The sequence below is a fragment of the Mus musculus genome, chromosome 11, assembly GCF_000001635.26.
Source record: "Mus musculus strain C57BL/6J chromosome 11, GRCm38.p6 C57BL/6J".
Lineage (NCBI taxonomy): Eukaryota > Metazoa > Chordata > Mammalia > Rodentia > Muridae > Mus > Mus musculus.
The window spans coordinates 54,291,626-54,305,915 of NC_000077.6; the positions used below are offsets into that span (position 1 = coordinate 54,291,626).

The 14,290-nt window shown below is 46.0% G+C and overlaps 1 protein-coding gene and 1 long non-coding RNA gene across 7 annotated transcripts in view; one reads left to right on the forward strand and one right to left on the reverse strand.

Moving 5' to 3' along the window:
• Positions 1-9,841: 9,841 nt before the first annotated feature.
• Positions 9,842-12,076, reverse strand: Gm51861. Its single transcript, XR_003949553.1, has 3 exons — positions 11,735-12,076; positions 10,202-10,312; positions 9,842-10,086 (listed from the first exon to the last, which is right to left on the reverse strand). It is a non-coding gene; the product is annotated as a predicted gene, 51861 (long non-coding RNA).
• Positions 12,077-12,179: 103 nt separating this feature from the next.
• Acsl6 (acyl-CoA synthetase long-chain family member 6) overlaps positions 12,180-14,290 on the forward strand; it is a 60,952-nt gene continuing 58,841 nt past the window's right edge. For 2 of the 6 annotated variants that reach the window (NM_144823.4, NM_001033597.1), the window contains exon 1: positions 12,579-12,708. In NM_144823.4, coding sequence (NP_659072.3) covers positions 12,660-12,708 — 49 coding nt within the window. In that variant the 5' untranslated portion in view covers positions 12,579-12,659. Of the gene's footprint in view, positions 12,709-14,290 lie in introns of all 6 variants that reach the window. The other 4 variants (XR_003949381.1, XM_030245802.1, XM_030245801.1 and 1 more) reach the window with 4 other exon arrangements.

Consider the following 14,290-nt stretch of genomic DNA (forward strand, 5'->3'; position numbering starts at 1 on the left):
TATCTTTAGAGTGCATTTTCTTAGAAGAAATGACACTTACCCTGTGCTGAGTTTCAATGTAATTATACTTCCTTGGTACAACGGGGATTGTATTACATCAGGATTTTTTTTTCCAAATTATCCTGGGCTTAAATACATTGGGAATAGACTTCAAGGCTATTGATGGAGCTGCACCAGGTTTTCATTCTTATCTCTTCAAGTAGTTTACTTCTCTGTCTGACCCCCTTTTACTTCTCTCCCAGAGACCCCTGACCTGTGGGTCCTGGTGTACATGTGTGGTTGTGCATATGCATGTACAGGTGGAGAACAGATAACAAGTTCAATGTCATTACTCAGGAGCTTTCCACTCCGTTTTCTGAAGACAGGCTCAGGTTGGTCTGAAACACACCCTGAGCAGGCTGGGCTGGCTGGCCAGTAAACCCAGGGACACTCCCTACCTTTGCTTCCCCAGTACTGGAAATCCAAGCACTCCTCACTCACCACAGCCAGGGTTTTTTTACACCCGATTGTGGATGTAAAAAGGCAAGGCAAGCACTTTATCAACGGAGCCATCTCCAAAGCCCCAGGTGTTTTCTTCTGACAAATTTGTTTGCCTTCTAAACTCATCTTCATTTTATTAAGAAGTGGGGCTTTATTGCATATAGTCACTCAAATATTTGTTAGAGAAGTAGGCCTCATGGTCCTTTGTCAGCTAGGGCACAGGGATCATTTTCTGGGCTTATCACCATCCTCTCCCACTGCTTTTAATAGTTATTGTTTTATCTTGCAGGCACACAAAATATTTACTTCTCTAAATTACTATCACTAGATACTGCACCTGCTTTACAGTTGTTAGAGGAAACAGTATGCAGGATAGCTTTGAATGGTCACTTGTAGCATCCATAGTTCTGCGCATCATTTCCTGAAGATTAATTTGTAAAGTGAACCTGTTGGGTCTACACTGCTTACTACTAAAAACACTTTTTTGAGACAGGGCCTCATGAGCTCAGGCTGACCTTGAATGTACCGGAGGATGACTTTGAACTCCTGATCCTCCTGCCTTCACCTCCCAGATGCTACAATTCGTGATGTATGCCTTCATGGCCGGTAAAGATGTAGCCCAAACTGGCCTTGAACTGGAGACTCTCGTGCCTCACTGTCTTTGCCATCTGCCTACTGGCATGTGCCCTACAACCAGTTTACAATGTCTATATTTTGCCAAATTGTTATTCTCTATAATTTCTATCCATGTCTTTAACCCTTTGTTCTCTTAATCCACAGCCATACCTTACTTTTAATAACTGACAAAAGATATGAATTGTAATGTTGTTGTTTGCTTTTAAGACAGTCTCGGGTAGCTCAGCCTGGCTTTTAACTTGCTATGTAGCTAAAGATGACTTTGAGCTCATCTTCTTGCCTCTACCTCCCAAGTGCTGGGATTGCGTGTGAATTACTACATTTAGTTTTCTGTTTTTATTGATATTTTCTTTTATTACTTGTGGAACTAACTAGTATTTACTAGCCATTTGCGTTTTATCTTTTCTGGTTTACTTAATCAATTTTTTAGTTTTAAAATGTTAACATTATATTTATTTTATTTTTGCTCAAGAGAGGATCGCATATAGCCCAAGGTGCTCTGAAATTCTCTTCATAGCCAGCGACGACCTTGAACTTCTGATTCTCCTGACTCAACCTCCCAAATTCTATATTACAAGCATGAGACAACCATCACAACCTAGTTTATTTGGTACTGGGAATCAAACCTGGGGCTTCATACATTCTAGGTAAACACTACCAACTGAGCTGTGTCTCTAGCCTAGTTGGCTTCTTTTACTGTCTGTCCGTCTGTTTGTCTGTACTACTACATCTGTGAGCATGTGTGTAAGAGTGTATGTGTGAGTGTGTGTCAGTATGTGAGTGAGTAAGAGTGTATGTGTGAGTGTGTGTCAGTATGTGAGTGAGTAAGAGTGTATGTGTGAGTGTGTGTCAGTATGTGAGTGAGTAAGAGTGTATGTGTGAGTGTGTGTCAGTATGTGAGTGAGTATGAGTGTGTGTGTGTGTGTGTGTGTGTGTGCACGCGTGCACATTTGTACTTCTATGTGCTGTGAATCAAACTCAAGTCTTCTGCAAGAGCAGCCAGTACTTCTAACTGCAAAACCATCTTTCCAGCCCCTGGCAAATAAAATCTAAACTCATTTTGTTAAGCTCAAAAAAAAAAAAAAGAGAGAGAGAGAACAAATTAAATATAAACACAACTTTGGAGAGAATCTGCACCTTTGTAATGCTCTACATATACAGACATATAGAGAGAATCCAAGTCCGTGTGCATGTATAGCCCAGGCTAGCTTAGACTCTCTATCCTCTACTGAAGCTTCCCATGGGATGACCTGCAATGGCTTATAAAGCTTAGTATTTTAATTGGTCTGCACCCCATTCTCTAACATCACCCATCATGGTCTTGCCTAGGGATGTAGAATGAGTGATTCGCCTTTGCAGATTCTGATGGTTCCAGGCCCTCTGGAGGTTCACATCTGCCTTGTGATTTCTCCTTCCTTAAGCAACTCTAGAGCACCAACTCTTTTCTTTCCCAGTGCCAGATGGCTGAGTGACGTGCGGGCCTGCGCATCGAGTGACAGAGGTGATGAATGGTCAGGGAAGCAGGGGCTGGCCTTGTGGCTTTCAGTTTGACTCTCCACAGGCGTTGCTGACCGAGTCCTGTCTTTCACTCCTGATCCTGCTGCTGCTGGGAATTCACCCTGCAAAATCTCTCACCACATGGATCTCCTGGTGGCCTACCCCAAATGTTTAATGTTCCATCGCCACTTCCCTGTTTGGGCGTTTTCACTATGCAGATCTTGATTTTTTATTTCCTTTTTTGGAAATTATTTTGCATGGGATTGACATCTAGCATGCACTTTGGGTGGATTCATTCCTGTTGTGTCATGGCTGAGCACTTGTGGTTGGTCCTGGTGTTTCTACAAATACAGAAGACATTCTCTTTCATCCTCTCTAGGGTTTGCCCCCTCCCGGAACCAGGGCCTAAAAATAGCTTAGCGATGAGGTGACTGAGGTTTTGTTTATCCTTCTACTAAAACATAGTGGCTCCTGAGGTCCGCACTCCTCTTTGAAGACAATTAGCTCTTGCTTTCTCCATTTTCCCAATTAAAAAAAGTTTCTATTCCTAATTTTAGGAGAAGAGAGAGAGAGAGACAAAGAGAGGGGGAGAGAGAGAGAGGGCAGAGAGAGAGAAGAGCGAGAGAGAATGCTCACGCACCGAGCAAGTATTCTCTAGACCAAGTATTCTGACGTTATTCCTCCTTTGTAGGCAGACTGTTGCTCTGCTCTCCTCTGGCCAGGAGCCAGGAAGCTGAGTACACCTTTTTTTCTCTGTGTACCTTTTGCCTCAGTTTCTCAAGAGAGCTCTGGGAATTGGGTCTCCTTCCAGATCCAGGGGATACGCCACCCTCTTAAGAATTCTCTTTGCTCTCCCTGGACCTCCACAATTTCCCCCTTCCACCCCTAACAGGATCTTCCTGTCTTTCTTTTTCTCCCTCCATTTCTTCTTCCTGGGCAGACACGAGCTACTTAGAAGGCGTTCACCTCCAGCCCTCATTCACTGTGAGCCATTAATGGCACAACAGAACATGGGGTCTTGAGCAAATTTCCAGAGACTGCGGGGTCCACAGGTGGTGGTGGCAACAATAAGTTATGCACATGCAATCCTGATTTCTCTTGCTTTGTGTTAAGTCCTAAGCAAACGCAGTGGTGGTCATCACTGGGTAAGAACTTTGTAACACGGTTTACCAGATGGTCTTTAGGACATCAGATCCTCAGATACCCACATTATCTTTTGACCTCCAATTTATTGCTGGAAATCATCTGGCCTAACTCGGGCGGAGAGAGGTTGATGCCTCACTGGCTCAGAAAAATAGCCTGGGTCTTCAGGAGATGGAAGAAGTGATGATATTATTGGTGTTTTATACAAAAAGTCCCAGTTCTGGGAATCCCTACAGACTAAACTCAGCTTCCCATTCCAGTACACGAATTAGAGAGATAGGTTGGTCTGGGGATATGTAGTTCAATTGGTAGTGTTCTTGTCCATCAAACACAAAGTCCCAGGTCTCCTGCCAGCACAGGGTAGACTTGGTGTGGTGGTGCATGCCTGTAATCCCCACACTTGGGAAGAAGAGACAGGGGGATCTGAAATTCAAGGTCATCCTCGGCTACATGCCAAGTCTGAGGTCAACCTACTACATTCTGCCCACCCCCCAAAAAAAGTTTTAAATCAAGAGAGATGAATAGTTGTGAATGACAGAGAAAGGGAGTCTAATCTAAGTGGCTGTGTTAGGAAAAGTCAGAGATAAAGGGCTTCAGAGACCCAAAGTCTGTCATTGGAGCATTGGCTTGAACGTAAGTTGAAATAGAGGGTGAACTGGATTTTAGGTCACAATGTATGCGTAATTAAGAAATCCTGGTAAAGGCCATTATCTCAGTTCTGGTTCTTTGAGGCAATCTGAAGAAATTGTTATCACGTTCATCCCCAAAGATATCTGCTACCACTCCAGGGCAGGGCCTCAACATCATAGATAAACACTACCATTTGGTGGGTTATCTGTCCTAGACTTGCTGTTTGTTATTGGAGAGTGACTTCAGTCCCTTGTCATAAAGATGTCTATCAGCCATTCCTGATATCCTTGGAATACTGGGCAGACAAAGGCGATAGGGAGTCAGGGGGGTAATGATAAGGAGGAGAAATGGAACCATAAAAGGACAAAATAGAGTGAATGAGGTTAGTGACTACTACTCTCCTGTAGTAGTGTGGACCGGACAGGGATCCTCTCTCAGGGATCAGAGATGTGGCCGTGAGGTTTAGAGGAAGGAGAACCTTAGGCCATACTTTCTGGAGGAAGGAGATGAGACCATCCTGGCAGGAGCCTTATGTCTCCCCTCCCTAGGCAGTCAGGAAGTGCCAAACATGACAAAAAAGGGAGACATTTCTTATTCTCGAAACATCCACCTACATCTGTAGCCTCTCTCTCTCTCTCTCTCTCTCTCTCTCTCTCTCTCTCTCTCTCTCTCTCTCTCTCTCTCTTTCCTTCCCTCCTTCTCTCCATCTGTCTGTCTTTCTGTCTCTTTGTGTGTGTGTGTGTGTGTGTGTGTGTGTATGTGTCTGTCTCTGAATCGTTTGAATTACATATCAAACCCTTTGTTGCAGAATGGTATAAATATCTTTTACATTCTATTCCTCTTTTAGTTTTTTTTTTTTTGATGGTGGTTTTAGCATGCAGAACTTTTAGATTTGCATGTGTCAGAACTTCAAGTCTACTAACTTTTTCCTTTGTGGTTTCTACATAGAAAGACTTTCCCCATCCCCAGCCAATACAGCTTTCATCTATTTTCTTCTTGAACTTGCTTTTCAATGTCTTTACATTATACTTTGTTTTGCAACAAGCCCCAGCCTTGTATAGCCAGAGACACATGCACAGAAGCCTTCTTGGGAACCTGTGGGAACCAGTGGTTTGACCACTGTTCACCCTCAGGGTGGTAGACACAGGAAAACCTACAAGAGTTTTGATTTGTCTTCCTGTGATTCTGAAAAAAAAAAAACAAAAACAAAAACCCCTCAGGAACTCCTCAATTATTAGTCTTTTTAAAAAATCTCTTCAATTATTGCCACAGACAGGACTCAGTTGGTCCTTCAACCCACAGGGAACCAGGATTTCGGTAATCAGGTGAGCAGGGAGTCCATGGGATGACAACAGACATGGACACCAGAGGGATTGCTGTATCTGAATGTAATTTCTCAAAGCAAGCATCAGACTTATAAGACTGAAGAGAATACGGAAGTTAGGTGACACATCAGCCAAGGTACAATGAGGTTACCGGATGCTTTATGACTCTTGCACAAAACAGAGGAATGCAAACATAAAGATGGGCAAGAACTAGGCAATATAACAACTGAGACAAAGTCAGCTCTATCTAAGGTCAGCCATATTCTTAGAAGCCAGGTGTGAGGTCTTTACACTCCAGGGGCAAGTGCTTTCATGCCCAAGTCATGGTTCTAATTAGGGAGTTCCGCTCTAGCTAACTTTCTCATGAATAATGCAAAACTCTAGTTCCTCCTTAAACAACAGCCCAATCTACTTCTTAAACCATTGTAAATTCCTGTATATGGGAGTGACTCAGCTTTTATTCTAAGTGATAGTGTGGGGGACTCTCTTCTATTAAGTAATGTAGTCTGCCATACATAACTATAATAAGAATTCTAAACTTACTTTGCTTAGCTTGCCCTGAGATTTCTAACTCTATGTAGTAGATAGTAATGCCTTATTTCTTTCACTATCTCTCTTACAATACTAGAGACAATTCTGAATGTCGCTGAATAGGTAACATTCTTACTGAATTCCAAGCCCAGGGTCAGCTCAAAGACTGACTAGGACATTGGTGAAGGCCAGGAAGCAAAGTTCAATTTCACTTAGGTATTTGACAAGTCATTTCTTGGAGGCACCTATAATAAAACAATACTGAAAGAAAGCACACATATCCATTCACTGACTAATCCAGGGACAGGTTTGGAGAATTCGTTCTACAGGATACCAAAGTTTTCAGGAGGCTAAGTTTCCATGAAACTCTGCCTCAGGACTGTGTCCAAGCTTTTGGGCCTGCCACGGCAGTCTTCACTGGAATGGGTGTGGCAAATTATGTTTGTCTAGTCAGCTCGTCAAAGAGTTCCTAACTAAAAGAAACCTTTCTTAGTAAATGGGTTAATTCCCGTGTGATTTCTGGGCAACAACAGTTCCCCAAAGTGAGAGCTGTTTCTACTATGACCCTTTTGACCAAGGGGAAAAAATTTTTTTTAAGATTTATTTATTTATATGAGCACACTGTCATTGTCTTCGGACATACCAAAAGAGAGCAATGAATCCCATTATAGATGGTTGTGAGCTACCAGTGGTTGCTGGGAATTGAACTTGGGACCTCTGGAAGAGCAGTCAGTGCTCTTAACCACTGAGCCATCTCTCCAGTCCAAGGAAAGATTTTTTAATTAAAAAATACATTTACTTATTTATGTGTTTATGAGGGGTGTCTTGTGCTATGGTGTACATATAGAAGTCGGAGAGTAACCTGTGGACGTGCATCCAGCCGTAAGAGTTCAGGGAGTTGAACTAAGGTCATCATGTTTGGCAGTAAGCCCTTTTAACTGCTGATCCATCTCACCAGCCCACAGGAAACTTTACTGTATACTTCTCTGTAGTTCCCAAAAATTCTACATTTCTACATAAATTTCTACATAAAATTTAAATTTTCTTTATTTACTTCTACTTCATATTTATGTGAATGCAGTGCCTGCAGAGACCAGAAGAGGGCATCAGAACCCCTGGAGCAGGAGTTACAGCCAACAGCTGCCTGACATGGGTGCTGGAAACTGAATTCAGGTTTCCTATAGATGCAGTACTTCTAAGCAAGGAATTGTCTCTCCAGCCTGAAGTGAACAATTTTATTAAGTGAGAAGAAACCCAGTAGAGGACATGATTTGGGCATTACATTTCTCTAGCTGTTGTTTCTTATTGTCAAAGTCTTTGCTGTAGCTGGGATGGCTCTTCTGAGTAGATTCTTTACTGAGTTTCAAGAGGTTGGCCCAGAACCAAGCATGTGCACACACTTGCAGTACCCAGTCCTGGGAAGGCAGAAGCAGGTGGGTCACAGTGAGTGAGACTAACTTGTTTTACATAGTGAGTTTCAAGCCACCGAAGGCTATAGACTTAGACCCCGTTCAGCTCAGCAAGCCTCACTAACTAGAATCCCCATCCCCACAGTGTAGGCAGCCATTAGGGACCAGGTATGTGCCATGTTGCCTGCTTAGCCCCATAGCCACGAACTTCCAAGGCCTGAACAGTCCTTGAGCAATTGGAAAAATGAAGGACATGATCCGAGTTCTTGGCCATAAACCACACCAAATCCATATGGATTCTTTTGAACATAAAAAGAGCATACTGAGAAGTTGCATAACTCACAGCATTTGTGGGAGGTCCAAAAATGAGCCTCACATTTTAAGAGAAGCTCTCACAGTCACCCACCATCCACTGCTTCTGCCTCATTCCCAATGCCAGCAAGATGGATGCCACTGGACTGGATTTTCTCCAATTCATTTCTAACTTTTGGATCAGAGGCTTGTGAAGACATCTCATTGGTACTGCCTAATTCACTTACCTGCTCCTAGATTCAAGGAAGGCTGGAAAAGTGAGTTTTCTGGGTCCCTCCAGAAAGAGATAATTACGACATGGAGAATTATCAAAATCTGGTCAAAACTGGCAGGGATAACTAATGATGATTCCTAGTAATGCATCACTCGGCCTAGCACATGGGAAGGCCTGGGTTCCATCCCCCAAACTGAAAATGTGTTACAGACTTACAAATACCAAAGGGTCATGGTTCAGATGTCCTACATGTAAGATCAGCTGAACCCATCCATCCATCTGGGGCTATTTCTCATGGTCATTAGCAGACCAGATGAGGTAGATGGAGGCTGGTTTAGACCTAGAGGCTGGTCACTCAACCAGAACCCTCTAGATCAGTATTTACTCGTATCCACAGAGACAGAAAGAGTAGAGACTTCCCCTGGGTTTCATACAACAGCGCACTCAGAGCAGAATTTAGACTGGTATCCTTTGATCAACCTTGATGGCTGATGGATGCGTTAGTTAACTTTCTGACACTCTGGCAAAATGCCTGAGGAAAAATCAACCTAAAGTTTTATCTTGGATCACAGCTTCAAAGGTCTCAGGAGAGGATGCAGAGCTGCTCATCTGAGAGCAGAGAGAACTAGAGGAAAGAGCTAGGGATAAGGCGCACCCTTGAAAGCTGTGCCTTCCCAACCTACTTCCTTCAACCAGGTCTCTATCTTGGCAGCCCACTCAGCTATGAACTCACCAAGGGATTTCTCTACTGATGAATAAACAGCATGCTCTCTGTCTAGTTGTACCTCAGTAACACCACCACCTAGAGATCAAACCTTCAACATATGAGCCTTTCCAACAGACATCTTCTTTTTTTTTTTTTTTTTTTTTTTCCGGTCTAGGGTTTTTTTTTTTTAATTTAATTTTATTTTTATTAGGTATTTTCCTCGTTTACATTTTCAATGCTATCCCAAAAGTCCACCATACCCACCCCCCCAATCCACTACCCACCCACTCCCCCGTTTTGGCCCTGGGGTTCCCCTGTACTGGGGCATATACAGTTTGCAAGTCCAATGGGCCTCTCTTTGCAGTGATGGCTGACTAGGCCATCTTTTGATATAGTCGAGAGCTAGAGTCAAGAGCTAGAGTCAAGAGCTCCGGGTTATTGGTTAGTTCATAATGTTGTTCCACCTATAGGGTTGCAGTTCCCTTTAGCTCCTTGAGTAATTTCTCTAGCTCCTCCATTGGGGGCCGTGTGATCCATCCAATAGCTGACTGTGATCATCCACTTCTGTGTTTGCTAGGCCCCGGCATAGTCTCACAAGAGACAGCTATATCTGGGTCCTTTCAGCAAAATCTTGCTAGTGTATGCAATGGTGTCAGCGTTTGGGAGCTGATTATGGGATGGGTCCCTGCATATGGCAATCACTAGATGGTCCATCCTTTCGTCACAGCTCCAAATTTTGTCTCTGTAACTCCTTCAATGGGTGTTTTGTTCCCATTTCTAAGAAGGGGCAAAGTGTCCACACTTTGGTCTTCGTTCTTCTTGAATTTCATGTGTTTAGCAAATTGTATTTTATATCTTGGGTATCCTAAGTTTCTGGGCTAATATCCACTTATCAGTGAGTACATATTGTGCGAGTTCCTTTGTGTTTGGGTTACCTCACTCAGGATGATGCCCTCTAGGTCCATCCATTTGCCTAGGAATTTCATAAATTATTTTTTTAATAGCTGAGTAGTATTCCATTGTGTAAATCAACAGACATCTTCTATCTAAATATTTACCCTAAGGTTAAAGGTCCAATATGAATGATTCATCCCTGAGGTGATCCTCCCAGGGTTAGGTTAGAGCCATCCTTCTGTTTCTAGACTTACCATACTGGCCTGCTGTTATTGCTGCTTCTGACTTGCCTGCCCAACACTCCAGCTCCTACCAGAAGAGGGCACAGAATACACAGTAGCTTAAAGAGTGAATGAGTACATGAATGAGTGGGAACTAGGAGGTCACAGCTACCTGATGGCTTGATGTAAAAGCCTCATCCCACCTTGCCTGCACATCTCTGGATGCTGGCTTCTCTCGCTCTGTGTTCTAAGGTTGCTGGACCCATGCAGTCTAGAGATCTCAGAGTTACAGCTGCCTGATTCATGATGGAGATCTACAAGGAGGAAGAAGCCCTTGGTAACTCAGTACCGAAAACAACAGCCCTGTGACTCAGTGGAAGGGACACACCTAGAGTGAAAAGCGACCTGGCCGTGATCCCACAGCCAGCCCAGCGTCTTCCTGTCGATGTCCCTCAAGAGAAGCCAAGTACTGCTCAGAGAAAAGCGGAACCCCACTCGGCTAAGTTATCACCAGCTCGGCACCAGCACAGAGCTTTAAACTGTGATGCTCGCAAGAAACAGAGACATCTATAGGAAGAGTAACTGGATGCAGCATCCTGCAGGAGGCCAGGCTAAATGTGTCCCATGACATCACTCTGGAGAAGAGGCTGCCAGAAGCCACCCAGGAGCCTAGATGCTCCTGCAACTTGGTGTTGCAGAGGACTGGCCCCAGAGCCTGCTGCTTGCCTCCTAGGACCCCTGCTCTGTTAACAGGTATTCACTGTGTACAGATAGAACAGTGTACAGATGATAGAAAGACCAGAGCATCCGAGAAGGGGATGGATCTTTTCATCCTAACTATAATGTGAAATGGATATTGACAGAATGCAGAAGGAAGGCACAAGAAGGAAAAGGCCCTACAGTGCATATGATCAGAAATTGCAATGGGATAAACCCTGCTTATGGCTTCATTATATTTAAAAAATGTGTGATGATATTCTGGCCAACTCCCTAGGCCAGTCTGACTTGAAACCATCTATGCCCTCTCCCAAGCCTAGAAGTGTCCCCTGACGGGGTCTCCACCTGAGCAGGCAGGCCTTCAATTAGTTCGCTACTGCTGCTGGGAATGCAGGAGGGATTTCTGATTGCTGTGTCACCCACTGGGAACAATCCTGCCACATCACCTCCATGATCCTCTCATAGAGGTGTCTGCCAAGTTTAAGATTCCAGCAAAACCCTTGCCAGGAAGAGACTGGCTTCAAGCAAGAGCAGCCCTCCCAAGACCCGGTTCCTGTAATGGGAAAGAATGGTCTATTGTAGAGACTCACTGTAGATGTTTCTGCAGACTGTACATCTCTAAGGTTCACAGAGATAGGCCAAGAGACACATACCAAACTAAAGATGCAGGACCACCCCCTCCCCAACACATAGAGAGACACACAGATAAACACAGACACACAGATAAACACATACAGATACACACACAAAGAAATTGAAGCCTAGATATGAGTTCAAGTGCACAGAGAGCATCCAATCTCACCTATCCACCCCTTGCTTTCTGATCTCTAATGTCTGGTTTCTCTCCCTCTTACTCCTGGTATGGGTCCTTGTCTTAACCAGTGCCTGACCAAGGTCTGTGCTGCTTGAGCGCTGTCCTCGGTGCTGGAAGCCTAATGAGTCCTGAATGCTTGAAGAACGAGGGGACCTTGGTGAAATCCACTTGAAGATGTCCATCGAGGCCCCATCAGAATACCTACCTTTATTATTTTAGAAAATCACAGAGCCAGGCTTCCTCCTTTTGTTCCCAGACAAAGGGATTGCAACTCTTCAGCTCACTCTTCAGCTCAGCAATGAGACCACCAACAACCTAGTGACCGTATGACCATTTATCACAGCTAAGAGGAACTTGAGCTCTTATGTACCACACATATGCATCACTGCCTGTGTCCTTGGGAGACACCTGTGATTCCATGTGGCTGCCTGTGTCTTCATGAGACATGCCTGGGGACATGGCAGCTGGTGAGTCTTCCCGTGACCTTGTGTGGCCTCCAACCTGACCTTGAGCATTCTTATTAAGTGTGGGTATTATCCAATCTAGCCTCACCTTGATGCCCCCCCCCCCCCCCCCGCCCCATCACTCCCTTCCCTCTTGGGTTTGCAGATGTGGCTCCCAGCAACTACAAAATCAGGTCCTAGGGGGCGTCTGACTCAGCCAGGAACCGGCACTTCAGCATGTGCACTTTCTGGGACAGAAGCCCTGGACCCCCGCTGCCATTTGAGCCTGCCTAGCCATAAAACCTTGGAGGCCGGTCGTGTGGAGGTAGGGTCGTTCATGGGTGGAGGCACGGTGAGGTAGGAGCGGCAGTGAGCCCGTGAGCCCCTTCCTCCAGCCCGTTTCCCCCAGAACGTTGCGGGGCGGGCGGCCCAGCCCCTCCCCCAGTCGGGCTCGGCAGTTCGGATGCCGCTGTCTCTTTGCCCAGGAGTCCCGGCGCGCTGCGGGGCTGGGAGTCGGGTTCCGTGAGGAGCGCGCGCTGCGCCCTCCCCCTCCCGCCGGGTCTCCGCAGCGGCGCGGGGAGGCGGGGGCTAAAAATACCCGGCGGCGGCGGCAGCGGCGGTGGCTCTGGGGCTGCGGGGCTGCGGGCCTGGGAAGCAGTGCGGGCCGGGCTGGGCCGGCTCACCGACATGCTGACCTTCTTCTTGGTGTCGGGGGGTTCTCTCTGGCTGTTTGCCGGTAAGTCCCGGTCCGATCCTGACCACCATTTCCGGGAAGCTGTAGTATCTCGGCCCAGGGTGCGGGTGTGACATCTCCACCTTGCGGAGCCCTCTGCTGCGGCTGCTGAATTGTCCCTTCAAGGTCCCCGAGGCGCCCCCCAATTCTGGTGGGGGTCCATGGGCAGCGTTGGGGAAGCAGCTGGGTCAGCCCGGAGGAAGGGCCTTACTAGCTGAGACCCCCATAACCCCCCTTCCGTTCTCAAGCTCCTTTCTCCTTGTGGTGAGAACCGGTGATCAGATTAGGCCCCGTGCCAAGGGAAGGGCAGACTTTTTGTGTCTGTGTCCATCTCTAGAGACCAAAATCCAAGTTATGTTGCCCCCACCACCACCACCAAGGTCCCTTGGTGAATTGTACGGCAGAGCTGACCTGGGTTTCCTGATCCAGCCAGAAACCTTTCTCACTAGCGGTCCCTGCTGCCCTTTAGCCAGAGGACAAGACTGGTTACTTGCCCCTTAGCTCTGCCCAAGGCTGTACCCTGGCTTCCCCCCTGCCTCACCCCTTTCCCTCCCTCATCCTTGCACCCTCTTTCTTAGGAAGCTACAGGACTCCTGATAAATCTCTGCATAGTACTTTCCCCAGATTCCTACACCCATACCTGTACTCTCCCAACAGGCCCACCCCTTACCAATACTACTTCTCAGCACTGGCCTCTCCCCTCTCCAAGCCTCCGGCTAATACCTCTAAAGGGTTTCCAGCCCCACCTCGGCCCCAGCTCTGTGCAGAATCTCTAAACCTGATAATGTACGTGAAAATGCTTGGCCTAGCCCAGGCCAAATGCTCTCCCCATGCTAATATTTCTTATTTGGTATTCGGATAGCACCATCAGCGGTGGTGACAAAGTTGTTTCTGAGCTAAAGGAAAGGCAGAGGTTGATTCTTTTGTGAGAATCATGTGTTTTCATGTGTGAGTTTTTTTTTTTTTTTTTTTAATATTCACTGTGAAACCTAGGAGGTTGGTGGGACCTCTTCTATTGTTGAGATTTAAAAACTGACTTCCCCAGTGCCATATGGATAACACTGGGCAGATTGGAATTTGATCTCAAGTTTTAGCTGATCAACCCATGCCAAGTGCTTGGTTATATCGTGTCTGAACCTGAGGGGATGGTGGGCCAGGTAATTATTTTTCCCGCCCCCACAATTGTCCTGAGTTAGGCCACAGGGGCATAGTCTCCCTGAGCTGGGGAGACTAAGGCCTCTCTAATCCCTTCAGCTCCCTAAGCTCCTTCTGTATGCCAGTGTCTGGTGACAGGCTGTTCAGGGCCACTCTGGTCTTGCCAACAGGCAAGGATAGGCGAGAGTTGGGATCATGGATAATCAAAATATGATGATGATGATGGTGGTGGTGGTGGTGCTGGTGGTGCTGGTGCTGGTGGTAGTGGTGATGGTAACATACACTATTTATTGCCTACGTGACAAAATTGCCTATGAGCCTCTTCTCAGTACCTGGTCCTCTTTGTTCTACTCCAGGAAGAACCCCACCCAGCATGGGTTCAAAGCGTTGGTCTTTGGTTCAGAAGTTTTTGTGGTTCCAGGAAGGTGTC